The sequence below is a fragment of the Danio rerio genome, chromosome 12 (assembly GCF_052040795.2).
Source record: "Danio rerio strain M-AB ecotype USA chromosome 12, GRCz13ab, whole genome shotgun sequence".
In the NCBI taxonomy this organism is placed as follows: Eukaryota; Metazoa; Chordata; class Actinopteri; order Cypriniformes; family Danionidae; genus Danio; species Danio rerio.
The window spans coordinates 20,755,992-20,771,585 of NC_141032.1; the positions used below are offsets into that span (position 1 = coordinate 20,755,992).

Consider the following 15,594-nt stretch of genomic DNA (forward strand, 5'->3'; position numbering starts at 1 on the left):
GGGGCTCTTTTCTATACATTTAAATAATAACAATAAATGCTGGGTTTGATTCTCATCCTCCTTCAAACATCATGAACAGTAAAAGATCTTGAAAATCATTATCGATTCAGATTGACTCAAGATATGAGACAAATAAATAAATATCTGTGCCTCAGATATTAAGAACAGCCTCATAAACAAGAGTGCTGTTTTCCCATCACATTTGCAAAAGTCATATTCATTCAATTCAATAAGCAAGAAGTTAAAGAGGTTCCTATTTTAAACCCAGAACAGTGTCTACCTTTGCTCTGCTTTGCCTATGAAAATGCGAAGGGAGCGCAATTGTAAACATAAAGATCGCTAAAACTGAACTGTAAAAATACTTTAAAAACAAATTACACCTAAAAAGGATGATTTTAATGCTTTTTTAAATATATTTATTCAAGTTTAAATGTCAGAATGTTCTAAATGAATAGGGCATTTGGAATAGAACACAGCCAGAAACTATGTTTCTAATAGTATGTTTAAATATATGTAGTATATGTTTCTATGTTTCTACAGCTCTAGAGGTGTAGTCGCAAGCATACAAGTTTGCAACGCAGTTCACGAATGTTCATTAAAATAATGGATTTGGGAAAAGCCAAATCGACGAACAATGCAACTTGCGACTTCAGATGGCTAACAATGGTTTTCGGAAATGAACCCCAGATAGACTTCACTTGTTTTATTACTGGATGAATCAGCCTTTTGGACAGAATGTTTGAAATGCACAATTCATTGACAAATACCTCATATTGGTATATCAACTGCCTCTGAAACAACCTGTATTTTTAAATGCTGAAAGTTACTTACAAAATTTATTACTCTATTTGCAGATTGCAACCTTTTAACAATTTAATCATGTAGCTCTAATATTCATATGTTCTGTCTCTTTAACAATAATGAAAAGACATTTCCAAATTGCAAATTGCCCTAATTGTTTAATCATTGATTTATTTAAAAACGCTGATACACCCAGGAAGAAAGCAAGAGTAGATACTACATTTAAATCTTAGATTACTTTGCAACTATTAAAAGTATATTCTGTGCAGTTAAGCATGAATATAATTTATGTTACATCTCCAAAGCTTGTGAAAACAAAAAACATAGCATACATTAATCGTTTAAATTTATAGTAGGTTATTTATTAAGAAATCCATCTGTACTGTATATTACATCAGCTTGTTGGTTAGAAAATTTCTGCAGTGGTTTGCATGTGTCAAATTGTAAAAGTAGACTTTTCAAAAAAAACAAACAATATCCTACTAAATAATAATAATAACAACAACAATAATAATAATAATATTATTATTATTAATCATCATTAATATTTAATAAATAATTAAATAATAAATAATAAATTTAATTTCTTTAAAAAAATTGCCTTGTTATTTATTTATTTATATGATTTATATTTGATATTAGAATGTGTTAGCTTTTTAAAGTGATTCTATTTTTTAGAATAAAATATAGAATATTCTCAATATTTTTAAAGTAGACGAAGGTCTTATATGTGCTGTTTACATACATTTAAATGCATGTTTTTACCAAAACTAATTTTGGATTTTTTTTTTTTTTTTAAATGTGTGCATGTAAAACAATATCATTTGCACAAAGAAATGATGGGGTTTTTCTCTAAAGAAGGTGTTACCGTCTTGTTTCGAGCATCATTATGGGTACTTTACGTTATAACTAACGTGGTTTAGACGATGGATCGGTGACAGAGAAACTACGTTTGGGGAAACACTCGTCACTACATTGTTCTTTCCCCAAAGAATGCATCGGACTATGATAGTTCAGCTGCAGGTTATGTCGTTGTTTGGGAAATGCACCCCTGATTGAGTCTGTTAAATCCCTCATAAAGAAAGAGCTTTTAAAACAAATATTGTATAGTATGTAACAAACAGACTGCTGCAAATAAAAATATGTGAAAATTGTGACCTCTCTTTTTAAATAAAAGTATGGCTGATTTATACTTTTGCGTCAAGCGTGTGCGTATTCTCCGGTGCAGCCTTCGCACATTTGCCTAGCCCTTGCCAACGCTGATACCAACGCTGATGCGCACTTCTCAAAAAATTTAACTACAAATGACGCTTCCTACAAGCTCTGTGATTGGTCGACTTGGTAACTGTGACGAGTGCGGAGAAGCACGAGCCAGATGGAACAAGTGTCGAATCCCATAGAGGAGCTCCAGATGGAAACTTTTGATTTGTGTTTACCTTATGATTAAAGTTGTTGAGAGTCGCGTGGCTGTCAGTGTTGTTGTTTTTATGTCATCAGCTGGGCGGTCACATGATCATGGTCATCGGTCGCCTAGTACCGCTCAGCTGATTATCAGTGCTCCAGGTGTAGCGCATTAATGTGGCTATAAATGTTCAGCATTCCTGTCTCACCTTGTCAGTTTGTTGTCCTCACTTGTCTTTGTATCTCTGTCAGGCTCTCCCCGTTGAGTTCACTGGTGTTGTGCGCTGGTTGAAGTCATCTCCAATGAACTTTGATTCGCTCTGTTGACGGCGATTGAGGTTCTCTCCGATGAACATTTGATTCGCTCTGTTGACGGGGAGTGAAGTTCTCTCCTATGAACTTTGATTTGCTCTGTTGACGGCGATTGAGGTTTTCTCCGATGAACATTTGATTCGCTCTGTTGACGGGGAGTGAAGTTCTCTCCTATAAACATTTGATTCGCTCTGTTGACGGAGAACTATTTGCTCCTTCATCTACTTCTTGTGATCATCTGACTTCCAGCCAGCCAGCTTCTCATTATTCTGTTTATGTCACTTCTGTGTTGTAAATAAACTGTCGCTTGAATTTGGGTCCCCACGTCTTCTTTGAACAGTGTGACAGTTTACATGATGACATTTTCAAAATAATCTACATTTACCAACGATATCTCATGGGAATTTGGATGCTTCTGATTTAGTGGCTAATTTGATTTATTGAATTCATACAATCTCATTCATATAATTTAGTATTATTTGCTCATTCTCAAATGATGGCTGGGTTTAGGGATGGGGTTTGTACCATGCCTCCTTTTAAAAATCATACATTTTTGCAAGACAGAATTCCTGTGATAAACTGACAAAGGGTAAGATAGTTCCTAAAAATAGTGAGATCAGGCTGCATTTACACATTCGTGAAAATCTACAAAAATGCTTACTATATGTATACCTGAAGGAAAGTGAGCATGTGCCATCAGTATCTTAGATTTTGGGTGTTTACACCGACACAACGATGACATATTCAAGATCTTTAAAAACCTGTTTTTAAGATTTACCTATTTTTAGTCACAAAAATGACATTGTGTAAACAAACAGGCAAAACGCATAAAAAGTTTTCATTATTTGGCTTAAAAAGTTCTCACGTAAACTGTGCTGTAGTTCATGCAAATTTGTGTAACTCTATTGGATACTGCAATAGGATAAGGAAATCAATGAAGTAAATTAAATGTTAAAACCATGGTGGCATATAGATTAGTTTTAAAATGGATTTATGTGCTTTTGGAAGCTTCAAATAAGAGTCACTATTAAACAACATTATACAGCATGGAAGAGCCAGGATAACATTTAACTACTCTGACTGTTCTGTTTGAAAGAAGAACGTCATATACACTGAGAATGGCTTTAGGGTGTAAATAATGGGGTCATTGTCATTTGTGCATGGACTATTCCTTTAGAGTCAAATAGATTCTTATATGCTGTCAGTGATTTTTTTATTGTTCATCAGCTCGGAAAAAATGTCAGAGTCTGGAAAATTGTCACTCCAACAGTATCATTGTTCTGTGCCATTATTAATTCAGTTTTAGTGTGGAGACTGCTTTAACCTTGTTTTGGTTATTGAGGTTAATTTGCGGTTAAAGGGATTGTTCACCTAAAAGGGAAAATTCTGTTATGATTTACTCACCCTTCACTTGTTCAAAACCTATTTGAGTTTCTTTCTTCTGCTGAACACAAAAGAAGATATTTTGAAAAATGCTGGTTGCTGTCACCCATTGATTACAGTAGTATTTATTGTCCTACAATAGAAGTCAATGGTTACAGGTTTTATACCTTCTTCATTCTCATCTCAATTTCAACAGTAGAAAGAAACTCATAAAGGTGTAAAACCACATGAGGGAAAATAAATGAGGTAATTTCTGTTTTTGGATAACGTATCACTTTAATAATTGATCCAAAATGTTGATATTTAATTTGTCAGAACAACATTTCTGGCTTATATTGCTAATATATGTTTTGTTGGTGAAATTGTGTGATTTGTTCAATTGATAATAATTACCCATCAACACCAGTTAGAGTCTTATCAGTTAGAGCTCCTTGAGTGTCTGCAGATGAAACGTCCTCTTCATCTGAGGATCCTGCACTGGAGGACTCCTCATCACTGTCAGCCAGAACTGAGAGCCTGGACCTGCTGCTGCACAACACATCCAGCCAAGACCTCATCAAATTAATATCTCATAATCACATACAACTAAAAACACTATTTTACAGTATAAAATGTTAAAAACTATGTAAAGTTTGAGGATGGTGTTATTTTGTATTATATATTTACATGTCTCTCACGGTGTCACGAGTCTGGTGTGCTATGTTTATGTCATGTGATCTTTCCCATGTTCCATGCGCTTTCTGTTTATATCATGTGACTCCTTTGTTCTGTTTCCCACCCTTTCTTGATAATCATTAGTTTCACCTGTCTCTCACTCCCTGCTTGTATTCAGGTCATTAGGTCTTGTGTATTTATACTCCTGTGTTTTGTGTAGTCCTTTGTCTGATATTGTATTGTTAACATTTTCTTGTGATTTCTGTCTGGCTACCCAAAATGGTAATTTATGTACTATAACATAAACTGTAGATTATAGACATTGAATAGGCTATTCTGTGAGTAGATGTATACGAGATAATGACACAATTTGTGGTCTAAATTCAGAAGCTATTTTATTTTCAAGAAACTTACAACACACTGAAGGCCTCCAGTTCTGTTTCTGCCTCAAGGATTCCATCTTTCCCAAGTTTAGAAAGGTTGATTTTGGTCTCTAAAGTCATCTGAAGCGCTCCTGTGTACTCCATCTCCAAATGCAACCAAAGACCTGTCACACAAAAATACATTTTTGCCATCAGTTATTAGAAGATAGCATACACAAAGTGGGAATATTGGGAGATAAAGGTTTGTCAGTATAATGGCTCTCTGCTGAAAGTTTTTTTGTGGAACCCAGAATGGTTTTATTATGTCATGCTAAAAAAGTTTTGTTACTTGGAACCTTCATTTTTTAGAGTGCATCTATAACAGGGAAATAACCATCCAATCAGTTTCAGAAAGAGAGCAATGACTTAAGTGCACTAAACATTACGTGTTTTTGTTATGAAAATAAAATAAAAGGTAACAAAAACAACCATGAGATAGGGATAGCTGACATAAAACTGACATTTCGACAGTGTCGAGATCCTGAAGCCATGTGTTTCGAAACACTGCATCGAAGCATGACCCGAAACACCCAGGTCACATGACTAAAGTGTTTCGAAACACCTGGTCACGTGACTAAAGCGATTCAAAGCATTGAATGGTTCAGAAGTGTTTCGAGACCTGACAGAACAGTCAGAAAAAAAATCTCACATAGCCTAGTGTTTATTCGGATGTCAGACCAATGTTGAAACAAAACAATACAAGAACAAAGCATTTCAAACTAATATTAAACATTTCAAAATATCTGTATCAGCCTGGATTCAAACCCACTATCCCTGCATGATATTCAGGAACCCTAACCACTCCACTAAATCACTTGAAGATTTGAGTCTACAAAGTGGTATCAAGTACCTCAATGTGCTCAACTGTTCTTTGCTAAAGTTATTCCAGTGCAATACATAAAAATTATACTAGGCGTCCCTATAGAGTAGGGTTTCGAAACGATTTTAAGCTTTAACACATTTGTTTCGACTCTTTCTGTGTTTCATAAAGCCTCGCTTTGCCCATCACTAACTATAAGAGGGAAAATATTAACAAAACAAACAAACAAACAAACAAACAAACTTGACTGAGCAGGTTGGCAGGAATCAGAGCTGGACAGAACATGACAATACACAACTGAATAATGTCATCTGATGAACTGGCACATGAGTAGACTAAAAAGGGGAAATAATTGGCTAGCAAACAGGTGAAAAAAATAAACTAATACTGGGTTAACAAGAAGGGTGGGACTAGACAATAGACAGGACCACATGACACAAAGAAACAACACAAGCCATGTGCTCACGTAAAAAAAAAAACAGGACTAGAACAGGCAGCCAGTGGGAGAACTCACTAGCCGAATGTGCATGAAACACAACTCAACTAATAGACTGAACACAAGACACGGGCACATGCATGCATGTTTCCATTCTCAGCACCAACCAAAACCAACTTGACTGGAGCACTGAGAATGAAAACACCATGCCGCGAATAAAATAACAAACACACCAGAACAAGAGCATGTATCCAGAGCACAGCCAGACCTCGCCAAGATGGCCCTAATACAATGACAAGGACAGAAATGGAAAGAAATATGAGTGCTCGACCTGGGAAAACTCGAGCCGAGCAGAACATACTAGACAAGACAGGACTAGTGTCTGGACTCTGCCACCAAAATAAGAATTAACAAGACCGAAGTGGCAGACTCCTGACACATCTGATGTATTTATATAGTTTTTTTCAGTGGAATAAAAGTAAGCAGTTACACCAACATTCCAATAGTATTTGGTAAAAATTCATTAAATGTTTGTCTAGTTTAATATAGGCATACATAGATATAAAATATATAACAGTCACTGAATAAATTAGCCAGAGACAATCCTTCCAGCATCCTCCGTGTGAGACAAGGCTGGAACACCTCCCTGGTAAGGTGTCCAGGAGGCATTCAAAACAGTTGCTATCTCTGAGGGTGAATCCTGCTAACTTGTGAACAAAGCTCATTTCAACCATTTGTATCTGAGATCTTGTCCTTTCAGTCATGAACAGTACATTGACCACATTATTGCTGCCGCTGCATCGATTCATCTGTCAATCTCATGTTCTGTCCTTCGGTCACTTGTGAACAAGACCACAAAATACTTGAACTCCACCAAGATACCAAGATACTTTTAGGACTCTCCTCCAACCTGAAGATGGCATTTGCCCTTTTTTTCAGTCAAGCACCATAACCTTGGACTTAGGGATGCTCAAAATAATCGATTAACCGTTAACCGAAAGGGTGCGTTTGTAACCGATTAATGCTATCAGTTAAACGATTAAAAATATTATTTTAAATATTTTTAGTTTTAGTTTGGCTGCATAAGGGACCGACTGAATGCGCCTTTGCGTTAAGAGGGGCATCTTTTGCACCCGGCTCATCCCAGAGCAGCAGTTTGTGTTGTCAAGACAACTACAGAGAACTTTTAAAGAGCTTGGTTTTCGCTACATTCATTCTTCAATGGCGGGGACCAAAATGCATCCATCCACGGCTACATTACCCTTTCAAAACATTCAGTCATTGTTGTTGTTTTTAACAGCGGATTATAATCGCACCAAAACGTATTAAAAGGTAAGTGAATTATAACAGCGCAAACTTTTCTGTAACCATATTTAGTGCTGTGCGCTATCTGTTGGCCTTACGTGCTGGATGACTGACTGACAGGTGCGCGATGCGTGAGGCCAGCAAACTCGACGAAGCTTTCAGTTAAGATGAACACAGTTTCTATAGTTATACTTTATTTATAGATAAAGGTATATGGCTCTGCATATAATCACTATATCTTGCTGGAGTTTATAGCCGTTTCGCTTTACTTCAGGATGCATTAACACCGCTCTGAAGGTCTAATCGCTGTTTTAAGTTATCCAGAGCTGTATGAATGTACAAATCTTGAATATCACAATAGTATTAAATATTAAAATTGTAATAACACGGACAGCAACACTTTTGCACAATCGATACCCAGCTGATTCAGTCGTTTCATAAGAGGACCTCGCTTCTTCTCTTCTTTTTTCCTTGTCAACATACAGTGAGGTGCGCCTTTTCGGCCCTGATGCCATTTCAGCTGATGTTGACCTGGATCTGCGTCATAAATGCAACAAATAAAAACAACTTTACCTTTTATTTTACAGCTTATAAAGCATGTATGCACATTAATGCAATATCATATTTAGACAACAAAACTGTTTGCAAAAAGTCAACATATGCGCACATTGTTGTTTTTTCATCTCGCAGCGCGCACACTTAACCGCGAGGGAGAGAGAGGAAACCATAGCAAGACATAATCTTTAAAATAATAATTTCTGTTAAAAATGTAAAAGGTTTTGTGATTTATAATAATACAAGCGGGGCATTAAATAAATGCATATTTTCAATGGAGCAAGCAATTTGAGAAAGTCAGCTATTTTTATTTGACGGAAGAAAAAAACATATGATTGGAAAAAAAAACAGTCTATGCCGGTTATTAAAAAGAATCAGTCAGTGTTTTCGATTTGCAATATAAATTAATTATTTAAGTGGAAAATAATTTTGGGCAGTTCTATTTATTTTATTCATTTTATTAAGTTTATTCTGCTCTTCTGTGCTAAACACTGCAGGTGCGTGAAAATGATCTGTTGTTATGTTCTATTATTAATATGCTAGCATATAAAATGAATCAGTATTTTATGCAATATTTAATGTGTCGGACACAAAATAGACACGTCAATTTGTTTAATATAAAATTAATAGTAATCTAACCAGTTAACCGTTAATAACCGATTAATGGGCGGCGGTTGTCGGTTAGCAAAATTAACCGAAATGAGCATCCCTACTTGGACTTGAGGGGGTTGATTCTCATCCCACTTGTTTTAAATACTGTTTGACAGCAAGCCATGCCAGTGCATTTAGTAGGTCCAGGTTCGATGAAGCAAACATTTTCTGCAAATAGCTAAAAGCCTGCGGTCCTCAAACCAGAACCCTTCTAGCCCCAAGCTGCCCCTAGAGATTCTTTCTATAAAAACATTATACAGAATCACAGATAATAGGCACACTGTTAGACCTTACCGGGTTTTTTTACAGTAGAATACTGGCAACACTGTTGCCAGCCACTCACTGTATCGGTTCAGTTACAGTAAATAACTGGCAACACTGTTGCCAGTTAATTACTGTAATAGAGCAGCAGTGGTAACTAACTGGAAACTGTGTACAGTTAATAACTGTATTGTAGTTTTACAAATCACAGCATTATACTGCATACACATTAATAGTATATCTTATATAGTTATTGTAGTGTTACTAAAATTAATCAGTATTCTTAGCTGTTATTAAAAAATAGAAGGCATAACATTTTTCAGACAAATTTATTTTATTGTTTTGGCACCAAACAAATAAATAACAGAAAAAGTATAACAAAAATAAGAAATCAGCAGATATAAATATTGTCTTGCATATTACAGGTCTGCACAGTAAGGCTGCGGTCACATTAACGTTTGAGCATGCAAAATTCTGTTAAACTGCACTGCGAAGTGGAATTAAACAAAGCGAGTAGTGGAATTAAACAAAATAATTAGAGATTGAAAAAGCAAGCCAGAGTGGTCATGTTTTGATCTTTGATTGGTCTCAAGCAACCACGTGATGTGATTTCGCATGTCAGCTTTCTCCAAGATTGAACTTTCCAATGCTGCAAATTATGAAATTTGTTGCATGAGCTATCATTCCAGGTCTGCAGTACTCACATGCGTATGAATGGAAGTCTATAGGGAGAAAAGTGCAGTGTGACCGGGACTTTAAGCTGTAACTCTAATTAAACACACCTGATCAAACTAATTAAGACTTGTTAGAAATCAACAGGTAATGTTGAAGCAGGGTGGGTACTAAACTCTGCTGCAATGCAATTCTCCAGGAACTTGTAGTTTGACCCCCATGGTATATAGCAGGGGTGCTCAATCCTGTTCCTGGAGATCTACCTTCCTGCAGATTTCAGTTGCTACCCATATCAAACACACCTGCCTGTAATTATCAAGTGGTGTTCAGGTCCTAATTAATTGGTTCAGGTGTGTTTGATGTGGGTAGCAACTGAAATCTGCTGGAAGGTGGATCAGCAAATGAACAGCAAAAAACACAACATAATTATTTTAAAGTTTAAAGTTTTAAATAATTAAAAACTGTGTCAAATCTCAATAAAAAGTTTAAAATAATTATAAAAAATAAAAATAAAGTTGGCAACACCGAAAAACCAAAGGATCCAATGTTTTATTGTTATAATTATCTCATGACAACAAACTTTTTTATTGTTTCTAATATAAATTCATAGGTGGAAACACAGCTCTGAAAAATACTTAGCAACAAACTCACAACCTGGGACCTGACAGTGGAGCTTTTGTGTGTGGATGGCTATGTGTATCATGTTTTTGTGATTCCCTGTGATGATGTGCACATGTTACCTTACTGTGATGATGGAATTTAATTTTGGCTTAGTTGCCAGAAAGATACATACAACTGTTAGCATCTGTACATTATGGCAGTATGCAATATCCAATAAATACATATACTTAAACAAAAGTAATGTAAGAAGTTATATGAGGAGAGGCTAACTAGCTAACAATGTAGCTTTCAAGTACACAGTTTAAGATAACAACAATATAACTTAAAACACAGCCTTATTATTAGAAACCCTCAAAAAGATTTGAACACATTTTACTTACTCATTGTAGATTCTTAGTTAAAGCCTAAAACATATCAGACTCTACATCTGAATTGATGGACAGAGAATAAAGCACACAGCAGTAAACAAATCAAACACCTGACTCCCTTAAAGGGCCAGCATTTTCTGAAAACTCTTTCTAACACCTTTGTGTTTAGAATAAGACAGACAGCCTGTGGGAGTGTGTGGTGATGCCTAAATCATTATTTTCTGCCTTTAAAATGCTCGTCTCAATAAATAGCAACATAAACCATTAGAGAAGATGGGACAGTAATGGTTGAACAGTAATTTGCTATTTATTGTCAGTTACTTTCTGTAATGAGTACATAAAATAAATTACTGGAATTTATTCTTTGCACTACACAATTTCATACAAAGTCTACTCCTTTTACAGTAAAATAATATGTGTTAATAAATAATAAATGTTTCCTTTTATTACAGCAAAACACTGGCTAGTTTACAGTTATTTACTGCACAATCTACAGAGTAACAGTGCAGTTATACTAATTAAGCACACCTGATCAAACTAAATCTAAAGGTAGTGTGTTGAAGCAGGGCTGGAACTAAATCTCTGGGCTGCGGCCCTTCAGGAGTTCGACATCCCATGTACCTAGCATATTTTCAAAGGAATTGCCTACATTTATCACAATCATGCACATATCATTGAATAAAAACAATAAAAATATTAAAAACTTCATCCAAAGCAAAAAAAAATAAATAAATAAATAATCTGATCCTCATGTTGTTCCAAACCTGTAGTAATAATAATAATAAAAAAACAAACAAATAACCTGATTAATACATTTATTTAGGAAAGTCTTTATACTATACTGTTAATGCCATTTTTACCTACTTCATTTGAAGTTTTCCAAACAAATTCATTGAGTCTCTGCAAAAATGTATGTACGTGCTGTTTAAGATATTTTTTAAATAACAAATTTTTACTAGTTATTTAGCAAAATACTAATATTCAGCTCAAAGTGCAATTTAAAAGCTTAACTATAAGCTAAACTAGGCACATTAGATTAATTATAGAAAAGTAAACAAAGTTATAAAAATGATTGTGATAATTTGGTTGCTCTGTGTGAATATTTTTGCCTTTAAATGCATCTCGTCGATATCTTTACCTTTTAATTAGCTCTGTGACATTGACATTGGTTGACTCCTGGTACTCAATGTTAAAAACATAAAAGGAACCAAAGAAAACACAGAGATGGCTGCAGAGAAAATTAGCTTATCATCAATGCATTGTCTCCCATTCTCCTCAATACTGACCATACACTTAACGAAACTGAACAGATATATATATATATATATATATATATATATATATATATATATATATATATATATATATATATATATATATATATATATATATATATATATATAGCAACATAAAGCATCAGAGTACATGGGGTAATAATGGTTGAGCAGTAATTTACCATTTATTATCACAGTAACTATCTGTAATGGGTACATAAAGTAAATTACTGTAATTTATTCTTTGCACTACAAAATTCCATACAAATCCTGCTCCTTTTTCAGTAAAATACTGTTTCCTTTAATTACAGCAAAACACTGGCTATTTTACAGTTATTTACTGCATAATCTACAGTAAGGGTTAACAGTGCAGCACTGTCAGAGTTCAACTGTCAGGGTTGGTGAGGGGAAATGGGGAAAAAGGAGTGAGGACTCAAGTGCAGGAATAATGGGAATTTATTAAATAATAAAAATAAAATAAAATGCAAAATAAACTACCCCGAGGGGGAAAACATTAACAAAACAAATGCATACACATACAAACAGGACTGGGCAGGCTGGCATGGATGAGGACTGGACACACGACAGGACAAGACTTCAAACAACAACATGTGATGACGAACTGGCACAGGACAGCAAAAGTGAGGGGTATATAAACTGTAGAAAATTAACACACAAACAGGTGAACACAATTAACTAATAATGGGTTAACAAGGAGGGTGGGACAAGACAATAGACGGGAGAGCGCATGACACAGAGAGACAACACAAGCCATGCGCTCACTTAACAGGACAAGAACATGCAGCCAATGAGAGAACTCATTAACCGCATGTTCATGACAACAAACACAACACTGAAGCACACGACAAAAGCACGTGACCACAATGTAAACATCGAGCCACGTGCTTTGACAAGAGACGCAAGACACGAGCACACGATAGATAAACACCTTACCGTGCGCTCACACATAAGCAACGCGCATGCTTCATCTCAGCGCCAACCAAAACTGAAACCAACTAGACGGAGGCGCCGAGAATAAAGCAGCGCGCTGCTGACAGAACAAACACAAACACTAGTACAAGAGCGCGTCTGAGGGACGCAGAGCGTGCGCGGCCACATGAAGCGGCAGCGCGCACACTCTGCGTACACCCATGACGGCGCGCGCACACAGAGACAGAAACAGGACCAGACATGGAGTAGTGTCAGAGCTCTGCCACCAAAACAAGAATTTACAAGACCAAAGTGGCAGAACCCTGACATCAACATGTACCGACAAGTCTTAACCATTGGCGGCAATGTGAACCAAACTCATACATACTGTACAGAGACTGGAAAACCCTCAACAGAGACTCTTATACCCCACACTCCCAGAACAATCCCCCAAAAATTCCATGAGATACATTGTCAAACCCTTCTCCAAGTTTTCTACTATTGGCCAGATTCTTCTCTCCATTACCTAGCATAGACTGAGAGGCTGAGAAGTCTGATCCCCTGTAGTGAAACACACTCTAGTCCCCCTTCTTAAAAATGGGGACCACTACTGCAGTGGAGCACATGTCACCGTAGAGTTTGTAGACTAACTCAGTGACTTCAACTTAGGTGATGGAAAGTTAACTTCTGCTGTGCTTTCTCAATGAAAAATTGCCTCTGTGACCACCCAGGCTGTAGCACACTTGGTCTGATGGCACCTATTAGCTACCTTGGGAATCACAAAAGTCAACCAGGCTTAATATGACTCCTTCAGCTTGATCGGCATCCTGTTCAGCATCCTTTATTCCGATGTCCACTACCGCGTTTGTGGGTTGCACTTAGTTTCAATGTCTCCAACCCTCCTTGGGATCTGGTCAAAGCCCCTCTGGAGGTGAGAGTTAAAAATCCCTAACATAAGGTTCTGCCAGATATTCCAAGTGGACCATTGCAATTTGCTTGGGCTGATCTTCAAACTTTTGCCTAGTTTATCCTGGTGCCTTACACAATGGACGTGTTGGACATCTTTATGCTCAAACGTAGTGTTTATTATGGACAAACCTTACAGAAATCTAATAACAGATATTCAAATTTCTTCCAGTCACACCCATCCAGCTATCACTGATGATGCCCACATAGACCCCCAGTAGAACAACCAAGTCCCCAGTCAGAGCACCTTACAGCATACGCTCCATAAACCCAAGACCAGTGGGTAGCTACTCTGCACTGCTGTTTGACCTATTAACATACTACAGTTAGAGACCTATAGTTTGTGTCTGAGATTACTGAAGGATAATAACATCTCATCCACTGCTCAGTGCAGCAGCATAACTCACACACGCTCTCTCAAGAAAACTTACAATGTCCCACTAAATCACATTTTTAAATTACATTAACCAGAACACCCTAGAGGTATTTTAAACAATTCTTGCACTACTTTGAAAGCACAGTGTTTAGTAAATGATTATCATAAATAAAACGACGTCTCTTATTTTCCATATAAGAGAGTTTGTCATCAAGGCAGCTTCCTTCCAGGTTTTTAATTTGCTATTTTAAAGCTGTAGTCTATAGCTTTTTGTCGCCATCTCTGTTTGGAATGTTCCATTGTAGTAAATCTAAGGGCTCTATTTTGACCAAGTGGTGCTCGCTGCAGAGCCATTTGAGGAGAGCTGAGCTCCAGCGAGGGGGAGCTTAAGCTTGAGCTCCACCTTTTTTGCACTTCTTCTACGAGTGATGTCACTGGGGGTAGGGTTAGGGGTGGGGTTGGTGTACGCATTAAAACAGCTTACAGGATGAGGAGCGACAGCTCATGCTCCCCCTCGCTGGAGCTCAGCTCTCCTCAAATGGCTCTGCAGCGAGCATTTTGACGGTCCATACACAGACCGCAAAACGCAGGGTGCAAACTAATTTAAGGGCGGGAAAATTTGCTTTGCGCCCTGGCGCATGTTCTAAAAGGGTTGAGTTTACTTTCTTAATGAGTTATAGGTGTGTTTTGAGATTAAACCAATTAGAATCTCATCTCCCATTTCGTTTAAGAGCCAGTTGTGTCGCGTCAAGAGCGCATTCGCTATTTAGAGGACGCAAAGTAAGTCTAAGTGAAAAAAATGAGCATTTCACTAGCAAACAGTTAACAGTTGACAGTTTTTTTTAACAGAAAACTGTTAAACAGAGCATCTACTGCGTGAGAATGAGAGATAATGGATCTACTTTCACTTTCGCTCTTGGATAAGGAAACCTTTACGCACAGACATCAATTAGTCTATAAATAAATAATTTTGTTTGTTAAGCGCAAATATTCGTTTCAAAACTATTTCTAAATTCAGTTCTAATTTCCATCAAACGTATAAATGAAAAATAATAGCAAATTGTGCTCAAATATGGATATAATAAATAATACTGCTAATAATAATAACATTATACAAAAGCAAATTGTTATGAATAAACTGAAAAAGCTTCCCGAGATGAAGAAGACATAAAAGCAGTGTTTTTTCATATTTATATAGGCTAGAAAATAATATGTTTTGTATTATTTTAATCCTTTATATTCATATCCTATATCTATTCTTAATATATCCTATATACAGTATATCCTTAATATTAAAATTTTTTCATATGTAAAGATATTTGCCTATTGCTCTCTTTTGCGTATTAAGCAGTGCGTAAGCGAGGCGCAACTCTGCGCCGGAGTTTA

At 36.4% G+C, this 15,594-nt stretch overlaps 1 protein-coding gene across 7 annotated transcripts in view; it reads right to left on the reverse strand.

Annotated features, from left to right (window-relative positions):
- The window catches only part of tex2l (testis expressed 2, like), a 48,979-nt gene that overhangs the window by 7,403 nt on the left and 25,982 nt on the right, over positions 1–15,594 (reverse strand). For 4 of the 7 annotated variants that reach the window (XM_087276131.1, XM_087276130.1, XM_087276126.1 and 1 more), the window contains 2 exons: positions 4,966–5,098; positions 4,291–4,425 (listed from right to left, as the gene is read on the reverse strand). In XM_087276131.1, coding sequence (XP_087132257.1) covers positions 4,291–4,425; positions 4,966–5,098 — 268 coding nt within the window. Of the gene's footprint in view, positions 1–4,153; positions 4,426–4,965; positions 5,099–15,594 lie in introns of those variants that run through there. The other 3 variants (XM_087276128.1, XM_087276127.1, XM_087276132.1) reach the window with 2 other exon arrangements.